This window comes from Camelina sativa, chromosome 17 (genome assembly GCF_000633955.1).
Source record: "Camelina sativa cultivar DH55 chromosome 17, Cs, whole genome shotgun sequence".
NCBI lineage: Eukaryota > Viridiplantae > Streptophyta > Magnoliopsida > Brassicales > Brassicaceae > Camelina > Camelina sativa.
In genome coordinates this window covers 7,410,997-7,434,626 of record NC_025701.1, presented here as the reverse complement: position 1 = coordinate 7,434,626, position 23,630 = coordinate 7,410,997, and the positions used below count along the sequence as shown (strand labels likewise).

The following is a 23,630-nucleotide window of genomic DNA, read 5'->3' as shown; positions in this document are numbered from 1 at the left end:
ATACATTTTTACAACCTATGGGGCTTAAAACACGAGGATCCGAAGAATCAAAGTACCATCCAAGCTCGACCACAGCGTATCCGTCACCATGAAACTTTTCTGGCTCTGTAACATTCAAACTCGAATACTTCTTGCTTGTCAAAAAAGCAACTTTGCATCCTCCTTCTGTTGTGTTTCTATCTTCAGGGATCTCTATATTGACTCCAATTACTTGTAGCTCCCCTTCAGGTATCCTCGTCTGACAACATTTATTACCATTGCAGGCTTCGTTTCTTGTTCTTTGGCTGCTGCTACTATTTCCCTTGTTACAGCTTGACTCGCAACCGATGATCTGCGATTTGACATCCGTCATAACGGCCTTAACGTTGCAACCAACAGCCATGAGGAGGTTCTTGTCAGTGAGAAAATAGGGGCTGCCATGGCCGGCAACGTTTAAAGGCGGCGATGTAAGCGGCTGGGATGCTTCGGTAGAACAACCGGAGGAAGTCACGGGACCTTTGATGTGAACAACTCCGTTAGAGTAGTTCTCAGTAGCATCTGGAAGAGACAAGTTTACTAATTCTCTGTTGATCCTTGAGAGAAACGGAACAGAGTTCTTACAGACAACCTCATACCACGGGTTTAGATAGCAATCTTTAGCACCGATACCGAACGGGAAAGGAATTGACATGCCTCCGCAGAATCTGTTACACAGATCTGGAGGTTTTCTTGCCGATGAGACGCCATTGATGAACAGAGATAGTAGGACAGAGATCACTAGTAAAATACAGAGGAGGTTGTGAGTCTCTGTCTTCATTACTGATGTTGTTCTTGTTCGTAGTCGTTCTAACCCTTTGAGTCTTCTAATGTCGTGTAATGAAAAGCTAAAACAAAAAGCAAGACTGGCATAGTTTGACGAGAATTTCAGATGCGATAAGAAGATGGATCATGCGTGAACAAAGATGCAAAAGAATGTTGACCAAAATTACTCTAAGTTTACAAAGTCAACGTATTTCATGAGCACTCGAATGTTAATGGCGATGATGTTGACTCTCTTGGTTATTCATGTCTATGGCCAATAATATAAGGACAGCTGGACGAAGACTTCAGCTTAAAAAAAGTCAGGAGATGAATGGCGACGACCAGTCCAACTTCCAAGTAATCTGACGTGGACAAGTTTTTTTTTTAGCAACTGACGTGGACAAGTTTGGGTCTTACTTGTTTTGTAAGAAATAAAAAAATTGGACGTGAAAAGAGTACAGTAACTCGCCACTAATCGTCCAGTCTTCATCTATACTAGTTTAACGTTCTAATTAAAGAATAATCTCATCTCCAATGTCATCTTCTTAGTTCTTATTTGCAAACCCTAAATTTTGAAGAGAACATATATATAGGTTTTGGAGCTTCTTACACTTTTTTTTTTGTTTAGAGCTTCTTACACTTATAAACATGCTTTATATATATAAATCCTACTAGCAAACGGATTGAACACTAGTTTTCAAAATATACATATATGTTCCAGCAAAGTCTTACATAGGCAGTTCAAGAATCATCTTTTACGTTGATTTCCAAGAGTTGATCCTCCTCTTCGTCTTCGATTATTTCCGTGTGGACATCTATATCTTCGGGCGATGAACGGATCCTCTCTAGCTCTATTGAAACCTCTCTCATGTTTGGCCGTTTCTTCCCTTTCCGGTTAAGACATTTTCGGGCGAGTTTTGCTACCGCCATTATTTGATCCAGCTTGCTTTCGTCTTTGATCCTAATATCAATTATGTCAACAGCTCTGTTCTCTTTCATTGCCTCGAGGAAATCACTTGCCAAACCTCTGCCTTCTTCAGACCGGACACGTGACATTGGTTTTTCTCCCGTTATTAGCTCCACCAACACAACCCCAAAACTATAAACATCGCTTTTGTGAGTGTATTGGCTCGACATGAAGTACTCTGGATCCATGTAACCAAATGTTCCCGCAACTAATGTTGTCAAGTGAGTTTGATCAATAGTTATGGATCTTGAAGTTCCGAAATCAGACACCTTTGCTCTGTATTTCTCATCCAGTAGTATATTAGTAGTCTTGACATCTCTGTGGAATATTGGGAAAGATGCAGCTGAGTGCATGTATGTAAGAGCTCCTGCCGTCTCTATGGCTATGCGAAGCCGTACTTCCCAAGTCATCGTGTAATCATCAAATTCATCATGAAGCCGTTTGTACAAGTCTCCATTGGGGATATACTCGTATACTAAGATTGGAACTTCCGTTTCCAAGCAACATCCCAAGAGTTTCACTATGTTGCGGTGATTCATTTGTGAGAGAAGAACGACCTCATTGATAAACTCTTCCAACTTGTCTTCATCCACAACTTTTGATCTTTTAACCGCAACAATCCTTCCATCTACTAGCATTCCCTTGTACACAGTGCCTTGACCGCCTTGCCCAAGCACTCTGTTCACACTAAAGTTATCAGTGGCTTTTTTCAACTCTTTTGAACTAAATACCTTTGACATCTCTACATTTCCATCCTGTGTAGTATTTATTTGTTGATTCAGCAGCAAGCCTCCATTTCGTTTGAAGAACTTCTTGCTTTGGATGATCCTTCTTCTCTTCTTAACGAATTTAAACAGCCAGAATAACCCAACAAATAAAAATAATCCAGATAAACCTATAACAATGCCTGTAGCAACCAAAAATAACATAAGGTCTCCACTATCCTCTACTCTATTATTAGTCTGGTAGTTTAAAGTGCCACTCACCTTGAACCACCGGGGGATTGGCACGCTTGGTTATCTTGGGCTTAGGCTGGCACATGGACATCGGTCCAGGCATGTTAACACAAACAGCATCTTCCCCACAGGTATGTCCTTCGCATGAATCAGTATCTACACAATATTGAATCATAATTACGTACTGATGATCTAATGAGGAAACGAAAGAAGAAAAGAAACACTTACCTTTGCAGCCACCTCGAAGGTATGGGTTCCCTGCATAGCCCCAGTCGCAATAGCAATTCCTATAACTCATCCCGGAGAAGTAATTATACTCACAACTGCAATTATCATCCGAGGAGCCAGAGCCTTTGCGGCTCATATTTGCGCAACCCAAGAGGCTTTTAAAACGAGAGTCCGAAGTGGCAAAGTACCATCCTAATTCTACCACCACGTTTCCATTGCTATGAAACTGTTCTGGCTCCGTAACGTTCGACGGTGAATACCTCTTGTTCGTCAAGAACGCAACTTTGCACCTCTCTTCTTCTCCACTGGAGTTTTTCTCTATAACGACGGTTATAACCTGAGGACGCTCAACCGGTAACCTCGCCTGGCAGCATTTGTAACCAGTACAGATCGAGTTTGTTACTTGTTCACCACTCTTACTGTCTTCGCAGCTTGATTCACAACCTAATATCTCTGACTCTATATCCGTCATCAACGCCTTTGTACCGCAACCAACAGCCACAAGGCGGTTCTCGTCGGTGAGGAAATATGGGCTGCCCTTGCCTGTGAGATTCAAACCCGGGAGCGAGTTTTGGGGTCCTTGACAACCCATCGATGTAACAGGACCTTTGATTTGAACTAGTCCGTAAGGCTCGTCGCTGTCTGGAAGAGAGATGTTCACCACTTCACGGTTGATCATAGAGAGGAAAGGAACAGTTTTGTTAGAGTCGGAAGTGGTTGGGTTGCAGATAACCTCGTACCAGCCGTTGAGATAACAATTCTTCCCGCCGATTCCGAATGGGAACGGGATCGAGATGCCTCCACAGGTTTTGTTACAAGACGTTGAAGAGTTGTTAGTTGAAGGTGGAGGTGTTGCTGCTGATGAATCATTGATGAGCAGAGTAAGGACAGACGCTACAATACATTGAAAGATTCTAGTATTTGTCTTCATAGTTCCGTTCTTTCTTTTTCTTAGATCTGATTAATCGGCTCGTTGAAGAAAAAAGTTTAGTACTTGCCTGATATGGTGAAAAGGTCAAGAGAGGTTTAGAAAGAAAAGGTCAAGAGAGGTTTAGAAAGAAACGTGAAGCATGTTACAAAGCATTAAAATACTACTACTAAAAGTTGGCTCTACGCCTGAGGATTTCTATTTTATAATAATGCATATTGGAGAAAGTGAGAAACTTGACAGCAGAATTAGGAAGAAAAAACACCAAGAAGAGCAACCTCACTTTACACTGTGTTTGTCATTTATCTTAAATTTCAAAGCAGAGCACTCTGTTCATCGCCAAAAACTTGACCTCTGGTGTAAATTTTAACCTAACCTAGACTTGTTTTTTCTTTTCTTTTCAGTCATCAATATACATGCAAATTTAATGTCATATTTTACTTTGAAATTTGCATATATCTATTTTTTTTCTTTTTGTTCATATTTAATGTCAAAACTATAAAATTAGGTTACATTTTCTTTTCAGTCATTAACATACATGCAAATCAAGTCATTAATATAAAATTAGGTCGCCTATATCTACTTCGTGGCTATGATTGTTGTCAACGTGATCCTATTGATTTGCTGTCAATATGTTCGTCTAACTTTAGGGATACATTTAACATAAAGTGTGGGAATGTCCTGTGCTCGCCCTTTAAAAACTTCCTCTGTTGATTTCCATGGTTTGGTCCTCTCCAACATCATTTTTAACATGGACCTCTAAATCTTCAGGTGATGAAGAACGAATCCTCTCAAGCTCAAATGAAACCTCCCTCATGTTTGGCCGCTTCGTCCCTTTCCGGCTAAGACACTTTCGAGCGAGTTTTGCGACTGCCATCACTTGGTCCAGCTTGCTTTCGTCTTTCATTCGATCATCAATGATGTCAAACACTCTGTTTTCTTTTACGGCCTCAAGAAAATCAGTTGCCAAACCTCTGCCTTCTTCAGACCGGACACGGGACATCGGCTTTTCTCCCGTTATAAGCTCCACCAACACAACTCCAAAACTATAAACATCGCTTTTGTGAGTGTATTGGCTCGACATGAAGTACTCTGGATCCATGTAACCAAAAGTTCCCGCAACTAATGTTGTCAAGTGAGTTTGATCAATAGTTATGGATCTTGAAGTTCCGAAATCTGACACCTTTGCTCTGTATTTCTCATCCAGTAGTATATTAGTAGTCTTGATATCTCTGTGGAATATTGGGAAAGATGCAGCTGAGTGCATGTATGTAAGAGCTCCTGCGGTCTCTATGGCTATGCGAAGCCGTACTTCCCAAGTCATCGTGTAATCATCATATTCATCATGAAGCCGTTTGTACAAATCTCCATTAGGAATATATTCGTACACTAAGATTGGAACTTCTGTCTCCAAGCAACATCCCAAAAGTTTCACAATATTGCGGTGATTCATTTGTGAGAGAAGAACGACCTCATTGATAAACTCTTCCAATTTGTCTTCATCCACAACTTTTGATCTTTTAACCGCAACAATCCTACCGTCTACTAGCATTCCCTTGTACACAGTGCCTTGACCACCTTGCCCAAGCACTCTGTTCACACTAAAGTTATCAGTGGCTCTTTTCAACTCTTTTGAACTGAATACCTTTGACATCTCTACATTTCCATCCTTTGTAGTAGTTATTTGTTGATTCAACAACAAGCCTCCATTTCGTTTGAAGAACTTCTTGCTTTGGATGATCTTTCTTCTCTTCTTAACGAACTTAAACAGCCAGAATAACCCGACAAAAAACAATAATCCAGATAAACCTATAGCAATGCCTGCACCAGCCAATGTTAAACATAAGGTACTATCCAATGCATGCACCAGCCAATGTAAAAAAGATAAAGGTACATTATCCTCTACTCTTAGCTTATAGTTTGGTAGTAAAAAGATGCCACTAACCTTGAATCATGGTGAATTTGGCCGGCTTGTTTGTATTGGGTTTAGGCTTGCACGTGTATGCCGGTCCAGGCATGTTAACACAATAACTCTCTTCGCTACATCTATGGTATCCTCCGCATAAATCAGTCTCTACACGATTTTAATTTATGAATCATTATTATTGATGATATAATCCATTTTAATTTTGAGATAAGAAAACAATCACTTACCTATGCAGCCACCTCGAAGGTATGGGTTCCCTGCGTAGCCACCGTTGCAATAGCAATTCCTATAACTCGTCCCGGATAAGTAATCATACTCGCAACTGCAATTATCTGGTAAGTGATGACCTTTGCTGGTCAAATTTACGCAACCCAAGGGGCTCCTAAAGCGAGAGTCCGATGTGGAAAAGTACCATCCTAATTCAACCACCTCGTATCCATCGCTATGAAACTGTTCTGCCTCTGTAACATTCAACGGCGAATACCTTTTGTTCGTCAAGAAAGCAACCTTGCAACTTCCTTCTCCTCCGCCAGAGTTTTCTACATTGACGCTTATAACCTGAGGACGCCCCACCGGTATCCTTGCTTGGCAGCATCTGTAACCGTTACATATCGAGTCTGTTACTTGTTCACCACTCTTGCTCTTTTCGCAGCTCGATTCACATCCCAAGATCTCGGATTCAATATCAGTCATCAACGCCTTTGTACCGCAACCAACCGCCACGAGGCGGTTCTCGTCGGTGAGGAAATATGGGCTACCTTTTCCTGTAACATTCAAACCCGTGAGCGACTTTTGGAATCCTTGACTAGTATTATTACTAGAACAACCCAACGAAGTCACATGAGTTTTAATGTAAACTACTCCATGGTTGTCATATATTTCTGGAAGAGAGATGTTCACCACTTCTTTGTTAATCCTAGTGAGGAAGGGAACAGTTGTGCGGGATCCGGAGATGGTGCTGTTGCAGACAACCTCGTACCAGCTGTTGAGATAACAATCCTTCCCGATCCCAAAAGGGAATGGAATCGATATTCCTCCACATGTTCTAATACAAGAAGTTGAAGAATTACTATTTGGAGGTGTTGCTGCTGATGAGCCATTGATGAGAAGAGTGAGGACATATGCTACTACTATACATTGGAAGTTGTAAGTAGTCTTTGTCTTCATAATTCTGTTTTCTGTAACCTGATCTGATCAGTCTTCTCTTTTTACAAAAAAAAAACATGTTAAGTACTTTCCCTGATCTGTTGAAAAGGTCAATAGAAGTTTAGATAGAAGCGTGAAGCAAGATACAAAACATTAAAATAAATACAAGAATCAACTCTACGCTTGAGGGATGAGAACATTGGATTATAAAATTCAATTTTCTTGCAGACCATATGAAACTCCAGAATTTGGAAAAAAAAAAAAAAAACAACACAAGAAGAGCAATTTCACCTACAAAGGCTCTGTTTTGGGAACATAGTACTCTACTTATGTGTTTGACCGAGATATCAGAGACGCAAGTTGAAGGGACAATGACAACTGAAGAATGTTGAAAAATATATTGACCATGAGACCTACTTGGCTAAAATTGTGAGGCTGTAAATCTAGGTACATCTTAGGTTTAATAAAAGGTTTTAGCTGAACTCTACATTATTTAGTGGTGGAAGCTATTGTGTTAATTTTTCTCTTGTTGTGGGGTATATAAGAGTCTCACTATGGTGATTTTTCTCTTGTTATGGGGTACATAAGAGTCTCATTATGGCGCGTATCTTTGATTTATTAGGATTGCTTGCTACAAAATATGCAGGAGTACTGTAAGTGTTTTTTACGCCCTTATGACTCAACTTCTTGAATCCAAAGATCTAGACTCCCATCCTGTACCCTTAGAGTCATCCTTTGTTAATTTCCATGGCTTGGTCCTCTTCATAATGGACCTCTAAATCGTTAGGTGATGCAGAACGGATCCTCTCCAGCTCAAATGAAACCTCTCTCATGTTTGGCCGCTTCCTCCCTTTCCGGCTAAGACACTTTCTAGCGAGTTTTGCAACTGCCATCACTTGGTCCAGCTTGCTTTCGTCTTTGATTCGATCATCAATGATGTCAACAGCTCTGCTCTCTTTCATTGCCTCGAGGAAATCAGTTGCCAAACCTCTGCCTTCTTCAGACCGGATTCTGGAAAGCGGTTTTTCTCCGGTTATGAGCTCCACCAGGACAACCCCGAAACTGTAAACATCGCTCTTGTCAGTATATTGGCTTGATAAAAAGTACTCCGGATTCATGTACCCAAAAGTGCCTGCAACTAATGTTGTCAAATGAGTTTGATCTATGTTTATGGATCTTGAAGTTCCGAAATCAGATACTTTAGCTCGATATTTCTCATCTAATAGTATATTCGTAGTCTTGATATCTCTGTGGTATATTGGAAAAGATGCAGCTGAGTGCATGTATGAAAGAGCTCCTGCGATCTCTATGGCTATGCGAAGACGTACTTCCCAAGTCATCGTGTAATCAATGGCTTCGGATTTGTCATGAAGACGCTTGAACAGATCTCCATTGGGAATATATTCGTAAACCAAGATTGGAACTTCAGTGTCCAGACAACATCCTAAGAGTTTCACAATGTTCCTATGGTTAATGTGAGAGAGGAGTACGACTTCATTGATGAACTCTTCCATCTTGTCTTCACACACAACTTTCGATCTTTTGACCGCAACGATTCTCCCATCTACTAGCATTCCTTTGTACACAGTTCCTTGACCGCCTTGCCCAAGGATTCTGTTCATGCTAAAGTTATCAGTAGCTTTTCTCAACTCTTTTGAGCTAAATATCTTTGAAATCTCAACATTTTCGTTGTTTGAAGTAGTTAGTTGTTGCTTCAACAGCAAGCCACCATTACTTTTGAAAAAGTTCTTGCTGCGGTTGACCTTCCTTCGTTTCTTGATGAATTTGTACAGCCTCAAGATTCCGAGGACGAATAAAAGCACTCCTAGACCTATAAGAACGCCTACACCCACATATAGAAAATGGGAATGTAAACTACTTTTCTGTTCTCTAACTTGTAGTCTCATAGATGAAAGATGCTATTTTAACGCACCTTGAAGCACAGAGGCTTTTTCTGGCTTGGTAATCTTTGGCTCGCAGCTATAGGTTCCAGGTCCATTCACACAAGTCCCTTCTCCACAATTGTTGTGTCCTTTGCATTCGTCTATATCTCTACACATTTTAGAGTTATAGTTATTTATTGTGGTTTTGATAGAAAAAAAAAAAGGCAAGCAAAAGGAGGAAGAAAAAGATAATTCAATCACTCACCTATACAGCCATGTGGAAGGTAAGGGTTTCCTGTGTAGCCATAGTTGCAATAGCAAACCCTATAACTCATCCCATAAAAGTAATCATACTCGCAACTACATTTATCAAAGGAGCTGTAAGAACTGTAACGGGTCATATTCCTACAACCTAAGGGGCTACTAAAGCGAGAATCCGAAGTATCAAAGTACCAACCTAGCTCTACTACCGCGTAGCCACCAGAATGGAATTGCTCTGGCTCGGTAACATTCATTGGCGCATATCTCTTGTTAGTCAAGAATGCAACACTACACCCTTCTCTTTTTGTGCCATTATTAGTGTTTTCTATATTGATACCTATAACCTGAGGACGCTCCAATGGTATCCTCGCCTGGCAGCATTTGTAACCGTCACATATGGAGTTTGTTACCTCTTCACTATTCTCGCTAGCTTGGCAGCTCGATTCACAACCCAAGATCTCTGATTCAATATCCTTCATCAACGCCTTTGTACCACAACCTACAACAACGAGGCGGTTATTGTCTGTGAAGAAATATGGGCTGCCCTTACCCGTGACGTTCAAATCCGGCGATGACTTTTTGAGTCCTTGACTACTACTAACAGAGCAACCCAACGACGTCAGTGGACCTTTGATGTGAACCACTCCGTATGGTTTGTTACCATCTGGAAGAGAGATGTTCACCACTTCTCTGTTGATCCGTGAGAGGAACGGGACATTTGTGGTGGACAACCCGGAAGAGATATTGGTGTCGCACACAACCTCGTACCAACCGTTGAGATAACAATCTTTACCAATGCCGAATGGGAACGGAATTGAGATTCCTCCACAGGCTCTGTTACAGGTAGTTGACGAATTACCATTTGGAGGTGGAGGCGTTGCTGCGGATGAGCCATTGATGAGCTGCAGAGTTAGAACAGAACCCATAGGACGTTGTAAGTCTTTGGCTTCTTCATACTTTTGCAAAAAAAAAAAAAAAAAAAAAAAAATTTAATTTAGTCGATATATTCTCTAAATCTTGTGTGTGAAATTTTTAATCATCGGAAGTCAACTCCGTGTGGGATCCTTTCAACTCTCAATTATTTGCTTTCATTGACTTGAGATGCTTTTTAAGTTTGACTTGGCAGCTACTAATTTTAGTTAATAACTAACAGTCTAAACACAAAGCCCGTCTAGCTCAGTTGGTAGAGCGCAAGGCTCTTAACCTTGTGGTCGTGGGTTGGGTTCGAGCCCCACGGTGGGCGGTTTTTTTTGATTTTTTTTTAATTTATGTGTTACGAACCACAGTAATCCACATTTCCCGAAACTCCATGGTAATTGGTAAAGACTAAAGATGATTGGTGTGTCCTAATCTCATAACTAGACGAAACTACTATTGTAGTCACAGACCAATCTCATAAACTTTCTAGTCAAAAGCGATTACTTTTGTAGTTTCGTTGATAAATGGTTGTGGTCCTCGCTAAAATAATAAAGTCCAGTTACGTTCGTGCATTCATTTCCCACCTAAGTAGTGGGACGTAAATCGTCAACTCTAAAATTCAAAGCAAAACCTTAATATTAATGGCAAGTCTTAAAGCAGAGTTCACATGTGTTACAACGTTTCCCGCAAACCAGCGATCGGAAAAAAATAAGATGTTATTACTCAATATATCATTCTCCAAACCGGATAAATCAACATAACTATACAAATCAAATGACACTAAACTGTCAAATGATACGGTTCGAATACTAGTGGTCTCTCATGCTCACAAAGTGTTGACGATGTGGTGGTGATGTTGGATGAAGAATCAGTAAGAATGTTCCAAGGATCTCCTATGTTAATGATCTCCACGGCGTCATCATCTTCCTCGTTATGAAGTTGGATTTGTGAATTTCGAATCCTCTCCAATTCCGTTGAGACTTCTCTCATATTGGGACGTTTCTTCCCATTCAAGTTAAGACACCTCCTCGCGAGGTTTGCCACCGCAGTGACTTGTTCCATGTTGCAGTTATCATTGATTCGAGCGTCAATAATGCTGGAAAGCTTGGAATCTTTCATTGCAAGAATGAAATAAGTTGCCAAAGTTCTGTTTTCGTCAGACCTTAGAAAAGAAATCGGTTTCTCCCCTGTGATGAGCTCCACAAGCACAACTCCGAAGCTATACACATCGCTCTTGTCTGTAAATTGGCTTGATTGAAAATACTCCGGATCTACATAACCTACCGTACCTGCAACTACAGTTGTCAGATGCGTATGGTCTATGGTTACCGATCTTGAAGTTCCAAAGTCAGACACTTTGGCACGATATTTCTCGTCCAACATTATGTTTGTGGATTTGATGTCTCTGTGATAAATTGGAAATGATGCCGCTGAGTGGAGGTAGGAAAGGGCTCCCGCAATATCTACAGCAATACGTAGACGCATTTCCCAAGTGGCCATTGTGTAATCATCAGACTCATCATCGTGATGGAGATGCTCGAAAAGGTTTCCATTGGGAATGAACTCGTACACCAAAATAGGAACGTCTGTTTCAAGGCAGCATCCCAAAAGCTTCACGATGTTTCTATGGTTGATCTGTGAAAGAATCACTACCTCATTAATGAACTCTTCCAGCTTGTCTTCATCCACAACTTTGGATTTTTTAACAGCTACTATTCTCCCATCGACGAGCATTCCCTTGTAGACGGTTCCTTGACCGCCCTGACCAAGCACACGGTTTACACTGAATTTTTCTGTGGCTTTCTCCAATTCTTTCGAGCTGAACACTCTTGTCCTCTCAACGTTTCCTTCGTTGGAAAACAATTGTTGTTGCAACAATAGTCCTCCATTACGCTTAAAGAACCTCTTCTTCCGCTTCATCTCCCTTTGCTTTCTGATAAACTTATACAACCACCATGCTCCAATGGCTAAAACCAACAATCCAAAGCCTAGACTAATACCTACACATCTCAAAAGATACACATTATAAGCCAAATCCTTTTTCTTGGGTTTTCTATAAATGATAACATACATTGCATAGCCTGATGATCGGTAGCTTACCAAGAATGATGGCTAGTGTTTTGTCTTTTTTGGATGTACATCTTAAGTTTCCCGGGATATTCTTACAGTCAGAACCTTCCCCACAACGGTTGCGCCCTTCAGCTTTGGCTTCTTCACACTCATCAATATCTACATAAACAAAAATTGCATCAATGATTTATGCATGGAGCTTGCAGAAACTAATACAAAGTAATACCAGATAATATTAATTTACCTATACATCCACTCGAGAGATATGGGTTGCCTCTATAACCACTGTTACACATGCAGCTTCTATAGCTTCGCTCTAAATACTTACCATATCTACAAACGCAACTTTCATAGGTACTGTAACTCCAACCGCTATAACTGTCGACAATTGGATAGCAGACACCAGTATCAACGGACATATTGTGTAACGTATCTATGAACCAACCTAACTCCACCGTTGCATACCCCTTGTCATAAAACAACTCTGGCTCGGTTACATTTGAAGGAGAATATGCCTCGTCTGTCAAGAAAGCAACTCTGCATCCAACTGATTTCGTTGTGTTGCCATCAAGGCTCTCAATCTTGATGCCAATCTGTTGCAGACTGTCAGAGGGTATCTTCGCTTGGCAACATCTGTAGCCGTCGCAGCTTGTGTTCTGTCCTCTCTGGCCAAAGCCCACGTCACAGGTAGACTCGCATCCTCCAATCTGTGGCTTAACATCCGTCATCAAGGCCTTGTTATTACAACCAACTGCTACTAGAGTATTACGGCCGGTGAGGAAAAATGGGCTTCCGGTCACGTTCAAAGCCATGTTGACTTCTTCCGTATTGGAACAACCTAATGAAGTTACCGGATTCTTGATTCGGATTAGCCCAAAGGAATCGCCTGAGAACTCATCCGGGAGAGAGATAATCACCAGTTCTCTGTTGATACTTTTAAGAATGGGCACAGGGTTACGTGAGGTTCCGTTACAGATAACTTCATACCACTCATCTTTGTTGAGATAGCAATCTTTACCAATTCCAAAGGGATAAGGAATTGCTATTCCCCCGCAATGGCTTTGACAAGAACTTAGGATTGTAAGATCTTGTGCCGTTGCTGTATTCGAACCATGGATCAGCAGAACCAGTAGAAGAGAGAGCAAGTTAGATATGGAAAAGCTCTTTCTCCTCATTATGCTCTGTTTTTTTTTTTCTCTTTTTCTTTGTAGAGTATTCTATAAGATGCTAATGTTAATGTAAAATCATGTGTTATATAGTAATAAACTAACCGAATAAACTTCCTGGTTGTTGCCTATTTGGACCTCTGTACCTGCAAATGGCTGAAACTTCAAACAAGATTGCGTGGACGGACTATCCTGCTTCATAATTTGTATAATTCCAAAAAGTCTACATGCGTGGACGAACAAGATTAACTGCGTGGTCTCTGTCTTAATCTTTTTGTTATTGAAAAGTCTAATTGATGGGACAAGAAGCACACAAAAAAATTGATTAATTGAAAATGAAAGGGTGGAATAATAACTAGTCATAGTCCAATCTCATAAACGATCTAGTCAAGAGCGATTACTTTCGTTAATAAATGTTTCTGGTTCTTGCTAATATAGTATAGTCCTATTACGTTCTTGCATTCCCACATAAATCTTAGATTCCAACACAACTACTGGAACGTCAACTCTAAGTTAAGGAGCAATATCACCAGTTTTCAGAGAACATATATGGCGAGCAATGAAGCAGAGTACTAACAATAAGATTGAAGACCAAAGCAATAAGACGTTGCCACAAAATGTTTGTGTTTCAACGTAGCTGAACTCCACTAGGTTATATACATCACAACGTTTGCCATAAACCGAACAAAAAAAAAAAAGTTGTTTATTCAGTATAAAATTTTCCATATCGGATAAAACAACATAACATAAACAAATTGAATCACACCAAAATTTTGAATGTTATAGTTGATAGTCACAATGTTTCGACGATAAGACGATGTGGTGGTGATGTTGAATGAAGAATCAATAAGAACGTTCCAAGTATCTCCCATGTGATGATCTCCATGGCGTCATCACCTACTTGTGAATATCAATTCCGTTGAGACTTCTCTCATATTTCATATTTGGCCGTTTTTTCCCACTCAAGTTCAGACACTTCGTCGCCAGGTTTGCCACCGCAGTTTTCTGTGGCTTTCTCCAATTCTTTCGAGCTGGACACTCTTGTCTTCTTAACGTTGCCTTCGTTCGACATAAAGTTTTCTTGCAACAATAGTCCTCCATTAAGCTCAAGGAACTTCTTCCGCTTCATCTCCCTTTGCTTTCTGATAAACTTATACAAGCACCATGCTCCAATCGCTATAACCAACAAGCCAAAGCCTAGACAAATACCTACACAACTCAAAAGATACACATTAAACGCCAAATCCTTTTCCTTGGGTTTTCTATAAATGATGACATATTGGATAGCCGGTAGCTTACCAAGAATGATGGCTAGTGTTTTGCTTTTTTTGCGACAACTTAAGTTTCCCTGGATATTCTCACAGTCATACCCTTTCCCACAAGGGTTGCGTCCTTCAGCTTTGGCTTCTTCACACTCATCAATATCTACATAGACGAAAATTGCATCAATGATTCATGGAGCTTGCAGAAACTAATGCAAAGTGATACAAGATAATATTAATTTACCTATACATCCACTCGAGAGATATGGGTTGCCTCTGTAACCACCGTTACACATGCAGCTTCTATAGCTTCGCTCTAAATACTTACCATATCTACAAATGCAACTTTCATAGTTACTGTAACCCCAACCACTTGTACCCTCGATAATGGAATAGCAACTAGTATCAACGGACATATTGCGTAACCTATATATGAACCAACCTAACTCCACCGTTGAATATCCCTTGTCGTAAAACAACTCTGGTTCGGTTATATTTGAAGGAGAATATGCCTCGTTTGTCAAGAAAGCAACTCTGCATCCAGCTGATTTCGTTGTGTTACCACCAAGGCTCTCTATCTTGATGTCAATCTGTTGCAGACGGTCGGAGGGTATCTTCGCTTGGCAACATCTGTAGCCGTCGCAGCTTATGTTCTGTCCTCTCTGACCAGACCCCACGTCACAGGTAGACTCACATCCTCCAATATGTGACTTAACATCCGTCATCAAGACCTTGTTGTTACAACCAACTGCTACTAGAGTATTACGGCCGGTGAGGAAGAATGGCCTTCCAGTCACATTCAAAGCCAAGCTGAGTTGTTCCTTATTAGAACAACCTAATGAAGTTACCGGATTCTTGATTCTGATTAGCCCAAAGGAATTGCTTGACAACTCGTCCGGGAGAGAGATATCCACCAGCTCTTTGTTGATACTATTAAGAATCGGCACAGGTTTTCCAGAGGTTTGATTACAGATAACTTCATACCACTCGTTGTTGTTGAGATAGCAACCTTTACCTATGCCAAAGGGATAAGGAATTGCTATTCCCCCGCAGTGGCTTTGACAAGAACTCAAGATTGTGAAATCTTGAGCCGTTGCTGTAATCATACAGATCAGCAGAACCAGAAGAGAGAGCAGGTTAGATATGGAAAAGCTCTTTCTGCTCATTATGCTCTGTTTTTTCTTTCTTTATAGGATACTGAGTTATGTTATAAGATGCTAGAGCTAATATAAAATCATGTGTTATATAGTAAGTAACTCACCGAAGAAACCTTCACGGTTGCCTATTTGGACCACCTTGCCTGTAACGGTTGAAACTTCAAACAAGATTCGCGTGGACTATCCTGTTTCTTAATTTGTATAATTCCAAAAAGTCTATAAAGGTCTCTGTCTTACTTTGTTTATTCTTTAATAGTATAGTCTTCACTAATTGATGGGACAAGAAGCACAAAAAAAATGATTAATTGGAAATGAACAGTTTACAAAGCGTAGAACTGATTATAGTTATCAGGTAAATCCATCTTATTTTCACTTCTCATGCGTTCACACTAGTTTTCAAATCATCTACTTAAAAGATATAAATATACTACTTAATACAAAAACTCACAATCTACAGAGACTGACACTCTATATCACTTTGAGCTCTTTCAGCCATTCAGTATGGAGGGGACAGGGATCCGGTTTCCCTTCTGCAACCGCCTTCTCTGAGAGCGAATAAAACCAACCATTCCTCCATTTAAACTGCAGTATCAGAAAACTAGATGAGACACAAGATACTGGTGTACAAGCCAAGCAGTTAACAAGAGAGATCATGATGAATAAGTACCTCTTTAACAGCAGTCGGGAAATGAGAAACAGCTCGCGAGTAAGCGCATAGTCTCTCCACCATATTCTCTTCAAAGGTTAGGCCTTTCTCTGCAGCAGCAGCTGCTGCAAGTTCTTGAATGAGTCTCGACACCTGAACGTATAAATAATTAGAACTAGACAGCGATTTTTTCAATGCTAAAACGAAACTGAGGAATGGGATCTATGTACTTCATCTCTATGTTCTTTCTCCACCATGCCAACACTTGCACCTGGATGACGAGCTCCAACAAGCATAAATGCACAAATCCAAATGAGTTTCTCCAACATTTGCTTCTGAAAAGCTTCTTTGTCAAGTACCTAACCTCAGAAAATAACACATTTAGTTTATATATGCTGTTTCTGCTTTACCAATATAGAACAAATGATTTGCTTCTTGTATAACCTTGCAAGAGAGGCCACCAGATTCCAATCTTGCAGCTACCTCTGAAGCCCATTTCCCATAAGCAGCAGTTAAACCTTCTGGATTAGTGTCAGTCTTCCCATCCACTGGAGGCTCCCCGAGCTTTGACACAGCAAAATAGGCCAACACTTGGTCTGTATCACCCAAACCTTTGCTCTCAAACCACGGCTCCATGATTCCATTTTGGAAGAAGACCAAATCTGATTAATTTACACACAACATTTTTAGTATACCAAGTCACAAACTTATCATATTAGTTACACATCCAATCAAATTTGATAATGTGATCATTTGATCGTTCCAAATCCGGTTAAAATGTGGAACAATCGAACCCCTAGAACATCTAACAATTTTGGTTCAGTAAACGAATTCTAAAAGCGTACAAAAGTTTCTACCTTTCCATCTAGACTGAGGAGTAGCTTCAAGAACAGCATCGAGATCATCATTCCTAGTACAAACCAAAATAGGTCCTTCAAAATCAACCGGAACTACTTCTCCTCTCTTCACCAACAAATCCTCGCCATTACCCATTTCCTGTAACGCTCCCCCGACTCTTCCGCCACCGACAATCACGGCTGGAGCGAGCTTTGTAGCGGTTACAGCAGAGGCAACCATAGCCATTGGGACGACGAATCTCGCACTCGGAACAGAGGGTTTAAGAGATTCAGAGGGTCGGAAGAGAGAGAAACGAGCTGAAGCGGAGCAGGAAACAGCAAAAAGAGTACTGCTGGCTTTAGCCATTGTGAAAATAATGGGCTTCGACGACGATGTGGCCTCTCCTGATGACGATGGTTTTTAGGCTCTATCTTATCGCTTTTACGAAGATAAGACGGCACGACGTTTGAATATAAGAAAAGCAAACAGCAAGTTGTTGATACTGTTTAAGTGTTTGAAAGTTGAAACACAGTTCCCGCTGAGCCTCAATCCAATCATCAACCTTCAGTTTCCCGACAAAGGTAAACGACAAAAACTAATCAAATTCCCACTACAATACTATTTATTTAGTGACCGTTGGGTCCTTGTGAAATAGAGAAAAGGCAAAACACAAACACAGACATCTAAAAAAAACTTTGTGTTAAGACAAAGAAAAGAAAAGTCCATCTGTGTCTTTGGTTTTGTGCTCGCACAATCCCCAATGGCTTATTCAAATTCAAATGCAAACATTGTGGGACTTTTATAAAACGTTTCTTTCAGGTCAAACCTAACCCAACACCATTGTCAAACACCTATCTTCACTATAAAGATATAAACTTGGCTCCCAGAAAGCTCTAAACTTGAAAGCAACCCAGAAAGGGAAAGAAAAAAACATGGCTGATTCAAGAAAAGAGAATGAGTTGTTGGGCGAAAATAAGGAAAACGTGGACACTTTCTCATGTTCTGTCTCCGTTAAGAAAGGAGAGGATAAAGAGAATGTCTCGCCGGAGAAAAGCTCGACGTCTGTGGAAACTCGGAAACAAGATCGAGCTTTGAAGTCTCAATCGATGAAGGGCAATTCCGGGTTTCCTACGGAAGTTACAAATTTCAAGTCTCTCTCAACGGGTGGTCGAACTGCTCTGAAGCAGACATCGCTGCAAGCGTGTATGCAGATGAACAGTGATGTCGATAAGGGTAGTCTTGGAATGAAAACTTGGACTAGTGTTGATTCTGAGCATTCTAGTTCGTTGAAAGTGTGGGAGTTTTCGGATTCTGAAGCTGCCCCTGCTTCCTCTTGGTCTACTTTGCCCAATAGGTAAAAAACACCCCAGTTACCACAATTCTTATGCCTTTTTTGTGTCCTAAACATTTCTGAAACTATATATACAATTTGTTGAACAGGGCGTTGTTGTGCAAGACACTACCTTTGGATGTGGGTAGATGCACCTGTCTTATTGTAAAAGAACAATCACCAGAAGGCTTACGCGACGGATCTGTATATTCACTTTATACACATGTAAGTATACAGATATCTGATCTTATATGATGTTGTTTGAGAACTGAGAAGCAGTGATGTCAAAACTTTCTGATAACTTACAAGTGTTGGATGAAATATTTCAGGAAGGTCGGGGGCGAAAAGACCGGAAGCTGGCAATGGCTTACCATAGGAGGCGTAACGGGAAATCTGTATTTAGGGTGGCACAGAATGCTAAGGGATTGTTGTGCAGTTCGGATGAAAGTTATGTCGGTTCTATGACGGCTAATCTCATGGGTTCCAAGTACTACATATGGGATAAGGTCCTTGCTCATCCTATAATCACTCAACTCTGGTGTATTCTCTATGATTCTGCTCAAAGGTTTGGAATCCAAGCTGAATGTTTCTGGTCTTTTGATACCATTGCAGGGAGTTCGAGTGAGTCCTGTAGGTAAATTGATGAAGCCGCTTCTTTCGGTTGTAATGTGAGCTTTGGGAATTTGATGTATTGTGTCTTTTCACAATCACTCCCTCTTTACTGATGCTAATGCCAATGTTGGTTTCTGCAGATTTACACCCACCATAGCTACTTGGACAGGGAGCTACAGACGAATGAGAGCTATCCTACCAAAGCAGCAGCCAGTGCAGAAGAACAACAATAAGCAGGTAAAAATGCTTAGTCTTGAAACTTCTCTCCATCAATCTTGCATTCCCAAAACATAAGACTGTTAATACACATACGTTTGTATCTGTCCAACAGGTAAGTAAACTACCACTTGACTGGCTTGAGAATAAGGAAAAAGTTCAGAAGCTATGCTCAAAGATACCACATTACAACAAAGTAAGTCTCACAGGGCTTCATTGATACCATCTTCCATTTCCAGAAGCTTAAACTGATAGTTTTCCACTCTCTTTAGATCACCAAACAGCATGAGTTAGACTACAGAGACAGAGGAAGAACAGGACTGAGAATACAAAGCTCGGTGAAGAACTTTCAGCTCACACTCACGGTGCATTTCCATAACTTCTTTAAAGCTATTATTCAAAACCAAATCTCTCAAGAATCCTAAAACCTTGAGTAATTTTGGCATATAGGAAAATCCAAGGCAAACAATAATTCAAATGGGAAGAGTGGACAAAGCAAAATATGTAATCGATTTCAGGTACTTGCTCGAACCCGAATGAGATAAACAAATCATACGTTTAAGCCTAAACTCAAGGCTTCAAGAGATCAAAGATTTAGTGCATCATCATATAACAACCTTTGCTTTATCTGTTTTGCAGGTATCCATTTTCAGGCTACCAAGCATTCTGCATTTGCTTGGCTTCCATTGATTCCAAGCTTTGTTGTACTGTTTAATCATTAGACGAGTTCAATCTCTGAACATCCCTCCAATGATATCATCATCATCTGTATTCCTTTCTTTTCTACATAATCAATATTTCAATCTAAGTTTCACAAAACTACCTTAGTCCCTCTCAAATCAGATTCACCCACAAGGAAACTATTAAAAAAAAAGATTCAAACTTTATTATATAAAATTGTCACAAGAATGAATAATCGATGTGTCAATATTGATTTTCACAACCGAGATTCCAAAACTAAAAAAAAACAAAACTTATCAAATCCTTTCTTTCTTTAGATCTTATCAAAAGAAACACTTCTTTTAGCAACCATCTAACTCACTGTAGAAATCAGGCGTAAGAAACGAATCTAAACCACCGAAGATCACATCATCTTCCTCCGTCGTTAACTTGCCGGAGTTTTGACACCCAAAATACGTCTGTATATCTTCCGGGAAACTCCGGCGAGGCGGAACAATCTCCGGAGGCGTCGATGGTCCGATCACCTCTTCTGGATTCAAAGGTGACGACTTTAAGATCTTTGTTTTCCGATCATCGTTGTCCTCTGACGAAGATTGGCTCTGTGATGATAACTCCGGCTCGTGGTTTGTTGGGTTTATAAACGGGCTGAGATCAGACGGTGGGATCTCCTCCAGGGGTTGATTCGCGGCGTCGGTAAGGTTCTCCGGCGCCGGGAGTTTCAGATAACGGCTGATATCGAAGTTAGTAACGGCGTTAAGTCCACGGTACTCGATTGCTGCTATGTCATACGCTATGGCCGCTTCTTCTTGTGTAGCTACGCCAATACATCAAGGGGTGTAAATTGTCACAAACAAAACGATGAGTAGTTAAAGATAATTTTATGGACTTATTAATAATTACGTATTACCCCCCATACTATTATGTATTAACATTATGCTGTAATTTAATTATACTGTATTATTTTTTATTTTATTTTAAATGTACTTTTTTCCCCGTTGATATTGACAATATGGACACATAATAAATAGAATTAAATTGGCCAGTAAAATTGGATGAGCAACTTATAATTTAAACCAATAAATATTTTATGTAAATAAATATAAGAAAAAAATATAAAACTAAAATAATAAATAAATTGAAGGCTTGACTAAGTGGTTGGGTTTGGTGATCTATTTCCCAACCAACACAAGATCTGATTACGTGCATATCAACTCCTATTAAAAGACTTCTAAGTGAAAAAGTTTTGTTAGTACATAGTATTATGAAGACAGAATCCCACATACCATTATACAACTACTACCATCGGATTTAGTAACAAAATATATATATATTTCTCTTGAATTATTATGATTTAGCTATGTTTTGTGTTTAAAAAGAAATATAGATTACCGTAGGTTCCAAGATATAGATATTTGTTGCCAAACACTCTTCCAATTCGAGCTTCCCATCTCCCATTATGGTGATGCCTGCAAATCCATAATAACCAATTAACATTGGGAATTAGTATATTGAGATTGTTAATTCTCTAATAATAATCCTTATTTAAATATATATATATATATATGTTTATTTTGGAGCATTCTAGCTTACTTTGCAACGCCTCTATATTTTGACACACCACGTGAAAACCCACTACTTTTCCTGTAAAAAAAATGTAATCCAAAAATAATTTATTAATTAATCAACTCTTTAGTTTGTTAACCAAAAAAAAATGAAGACAATTAGTTAATCACCAATCATTCAAAAGCAATAACTGATTTAATTATTTACCTTCTCAAAGATCCAATATACTCTTCCTTTGACTGGCTTTCCATTTCTTTGATGTCTTCTTCATAATTGCACAACTGTAATCACACACAAACACACAAAAAAGGATTAAAAAGAAGTTTAGCTAGATGTAAACACTCTTCTTATTTCTTTGTTTTAGGTAAGAAAGACTGTGAAGCAAACAAAAGATCATGTGAAAAGTAAGTAACTATATTAATCTAATATAATTAAGTGTATGTAATTAATATGGATTCCGAGAAAATTTACAGGGAAGTTCAAGATGGTGTCTCGTCCCCAATATTTCAATGCTGCTAAGTCGTAGGCACGTGCTGCTGCATCTTCTTCGTCATATGCACCTGTACAAACCATATTAATATAAACTTTAGTTTACAAATTTTTCTTTCTTTTCATTTACGTGTTAACAATATTATATTTACGTACATATTTTTTTTTTTACAATATGTCAATTGTTTTCTAATGTAAGCACTTTACAAAAAGCCAAATCGAAATAGTACTTTTTTTAGTAATCAGATCATTTGTTTGTTTTTTCACGCATATAACCTTTTTTTGTTTGAACCACCAAGTTGGCTTTATAAAGAACTCATTAAATAAAGGTTCTTAATTAATTTAATTTATTAGTGATTAGCCTCACTCACTAATAAAAAGTGTCTACCAATTTGAGAATGCAATTAGAAAACGCCATATGAAAAATGACCAAAACAAACTCACCTAAATATACTGCACGTGATGGAGTCAGCCAATATTCCCGGTCAGCATCGTCAGAGAAAAAAAAAAACATATTAACAACAAAAAAAAAGATATACAAAATAATAACAAAAAAAGATATGCAAATTAAATTTTCAAATCAAGAACAATAACAACGAACTCATTCCCCGGAGTAATCGGAGTCAAATTAAAAGATCGTAACGAATAAAAATCTATCTTTAATAACAACTCAAAAAATATGTATGTACGTATGATGTGTATAGAGACGACTGACCTTGTCTTCCTTTTTTGGTTTGAGTCTCGTTCCAACTATTCTTATCCCACAAATGTGCTTCGTACCTTCCAGTCCATCGATGCCTATATATAAATCGGGAAATATATATTTATGGTTAAAGCCTTAAAAGGAAAGGCAAAAAAACTGTGACGATGTTTTGAGTGTGTTATGATTTGTTATCATGAAAAAAAAAAAAAAAACCTTGTGACGCCTCTATGGACAGAGCTGCGTTGTGGAGGAGCTTCTCGTGGTTGCGATCGGCGTTTGCGTTTAGCTTTAATGACTACTGCTGGTCCTGCTGACTCATCGCTCTCAACTGAAGTCTTCTTGCTCTTCCGTGTGATCTCTTCCATTACCGGAGAAACTTCCACGGCGATGTGCATAAAAAGAAGAGAGAAAACAAGAAAGATGAGAGGAACTGATGATTGATCGGTGTGTTTTTTTTTTTGTTTGTTAATATGAGGAGACTGACTATAAAGAGAAATGGTTGAGTATTTAAATTAAAAAAAAAAAAATTCGTTTATTTTTTTTTATTGTTAAGCTTTAAAAGATTTCCGTAGTTGCGGCCCTCTTTGTACTTGTGTAATTAGATTTCTCATTAATTAAAATTCCTAATCGCAATCAAAACCATTTGAACCTGAATTTAAGTGATTAGCAATTTTTATTATTTTTTATATAAATTTGAATCAATGTTTGAATTAAGAACAAATGAGGAATTGACATGTGGAGGTTTGGATCCGCTTAGCCAAAAATCTTGGAGAAAGTGGGCAAGCAAATTCAGAACTCCATAATTTCTCTACTTCTTGGTTGATCTACTTTTTGGTCGGGCCGTGAAAGATAAATAATGCAATATGGCTATATATTTAACAACCTTATATTATTTTACACTTTT

The 23,630-nt window shown here is 39.3% G+C and overlaps 9 protein-coding genes and 1 non-coding gene across 10 annotated transcripts; 2 read left to right on the top strand and 8 right to left on the bottom strand.

The window, feature by feature from the left end:
• LOC109129876 (wall-associated receptor kinase-like 4) lies at positions 25-670 on the bottom strand. Its single transcript, XM_019238865.1, has 2 exons — positions 212-670; positions 25-105 (listed from the first exon to the last, which is right to left on the bottom strand). Exons 1-2 carry the CDS (start codon positions 668-670, stop codon positions 25-27), a joined length of 540 nt encoding a protein of 179 aa, XP_019094410.1.
• Positions 1,418-3,939, bottom strand: LOC104755928 (wall-associated receptor kinase-like 1). The gene is made up of 3 exons (XM_010478413.1): positions 2,932-3,939; positions 2,734-2,859; positions 1,418-2,654 (listed from the first exon to the last, which is right to left on the bottom strand). The coding sequence occupies exons 1-3, from the start codon at positions 3,860-3,862 to the stop codon at positions 1,522-1,524; spliced, it is 2,190 nt and encodes a 729-aa protein (XP_010476715.1). The 5' UTR covers positions 3,863-3,939; the 3' UTR covers positions 1,418-1,521.
• Positions 4,348-6,970, bottom strand: LOC104755927 (wall-associated receptor kinase-like 1). The gene is made up of 3 exons (XM_010478412.1): positions 6,014-6,970; positions 5,805-5,933; positions 4,348-5,680 (listed from the first exon to the last, which is right to left on the bottom strand). The coding sequence occupies exons 1-3, from the start codon at positions 6,951-6,953 to the stop codon at positions 4,554-4,556; spliced, it is 2,196 nt and encodes a 731-aa protein (XP_010476714.1). The 5' UTR covers positions 6,954-6,970; the 3' UTR covers positions 4,348-4,553.
• Positions 7,311-10,040, bottom strand: LOC104755926 (wall-associated receptor kinase-like 6). The gene is made up of 3 exons (XM_010478411.1): positions 9,081-10,040; positions 8,866-8,976; positions 7,311-8,775 (listed from the first exon to the last, which is right to left on the bottom strand). The coding sequence occupies exons 1-3, from the start codon at positions 10,000-10,002 to the stop codon at positions 7,661-7,663; spliced, it is 2,148 nt and encodes a 715-aa protein (XP_010476713.1). The 5' UTR covers positions 10,003-10,040; the 3' UTR covers positions 7,311-7,660.
• Positions 10,242-10,319, top strand: TRNAK-CUU. The gene has a single exon. It is a non-coding gene; the product is annotated as a tRNA-Lys (tRNA).
• On the bottom strand, positions 10,647-13,262 carry LOC104755925 (wall-associated receptor kinase-like 22). Its single transcript, XM_010478410.1, has 3 exons — positions 12,309-13,262; positions 12,095-12,223; positions 10,647-11,994 (listed from the first exon to the last, which is right to left on the bottom strand). Exons 1-3 carry the CDS (start codon positions 13,237-13,239, stop codon positions 10,775-10,777), a joined length of 2,280 nt encoding a protein of 759 aa, XP_010476712.1. The 5' UTR covers positions 13,240-13,262; the 3' UTR covers positions 10,647-10,774.
• Positions 13,920-15,716, bottom strand: LOC104755924 (wall-associated receptor kinase-like 22). The gene is made up of 3 exons (XM_010478409.2): positions 14,737-15,716; positions 14,530-14,655; positions 13,920-14,439 (listed from the first exon to the last, which is right to left on the bottom strand). Exons 1-3 carry the CDS (start codon positions 15,656-15,658, stop codon positions 14,162-14,164), a joined length of 1,326 nt encoding a protein of 441 aa, XP_010476711.2. The 5' UTR covers positions 15,659-15,716; the 3' UTR covers positions 13,920-14,161.
• Positions 15,937-17,557, bottom strand: LOC104755923. The gene is made up of 5 exons (XM_010478407.2): positions 17,153-17,557; positions 16,740-16,957; positions 16,526-16,654; positions 16,317-16,448; positions 15,937-16,231 (listed from the first exon to the last, which is right to left on the bottom strand). The coding sequence occupies exons 1-5, from the start codon at positions 17,496-17,498 to the stop codon at positions 16,118-16,120; spliced, it is 939 nt and encodes a 312-aa protein (XP_010476709.1). The 5' UTR covers positions 17,499-17,557; the 3' UTR covers positions 15,937-16,117.
• LOC104755921 (tubby-like protein 8) lies at positions 17,817-20,242 on the top strand. The gene is made up of 9 exons (XM_010478405.2): positions 17,817-18,486; positions 18,573-18,687; positions 18,792-18,968; positions 19,075-19,130; positions 19,215-19,311; positions 19,406-19,486; positions 19,563-19,655; positions 19,741-19,808; positions 19,930-20,242. Exons 1-9 carry the CDS (start codon positions 18,065-18,067, stop codon positions 20,003-20,005), a joined length of 1,185 nt encoding a protein of 394 aa, XP_010476707.1. The 5' UTR covers positions 17,817-18,064; the 3' UTR covers positions 20,006-20,242.
• LOC104755922 (AP2-like ethylene-responsive transcription factor At1g16060) lies at positions 20,154-23,214 on the bottom strand. The gene is made up of 8 exons (XM_010478406.2): positions 22,940-23,214; positions 22,739-22,821; positions 22,468-22,476; positions 22,006-22,094; positions 21,742-21,815; positions 21,562-21,612; positions 21,361-21,437; positions 20,154-20,785 (listed from the first exon to the last, which is right to left on the bottom strand). Exons 1-8 carry the CDS (start codon positions 23,119-23,121, stop codon positions 20,313-20,315), a joined length of 1,038 nt encoding a protein of 345 aa, XP_010476708.1. The 5' UTR covers positions 23,122-23,214; the 3' UTR covers positions 20,154-20,312.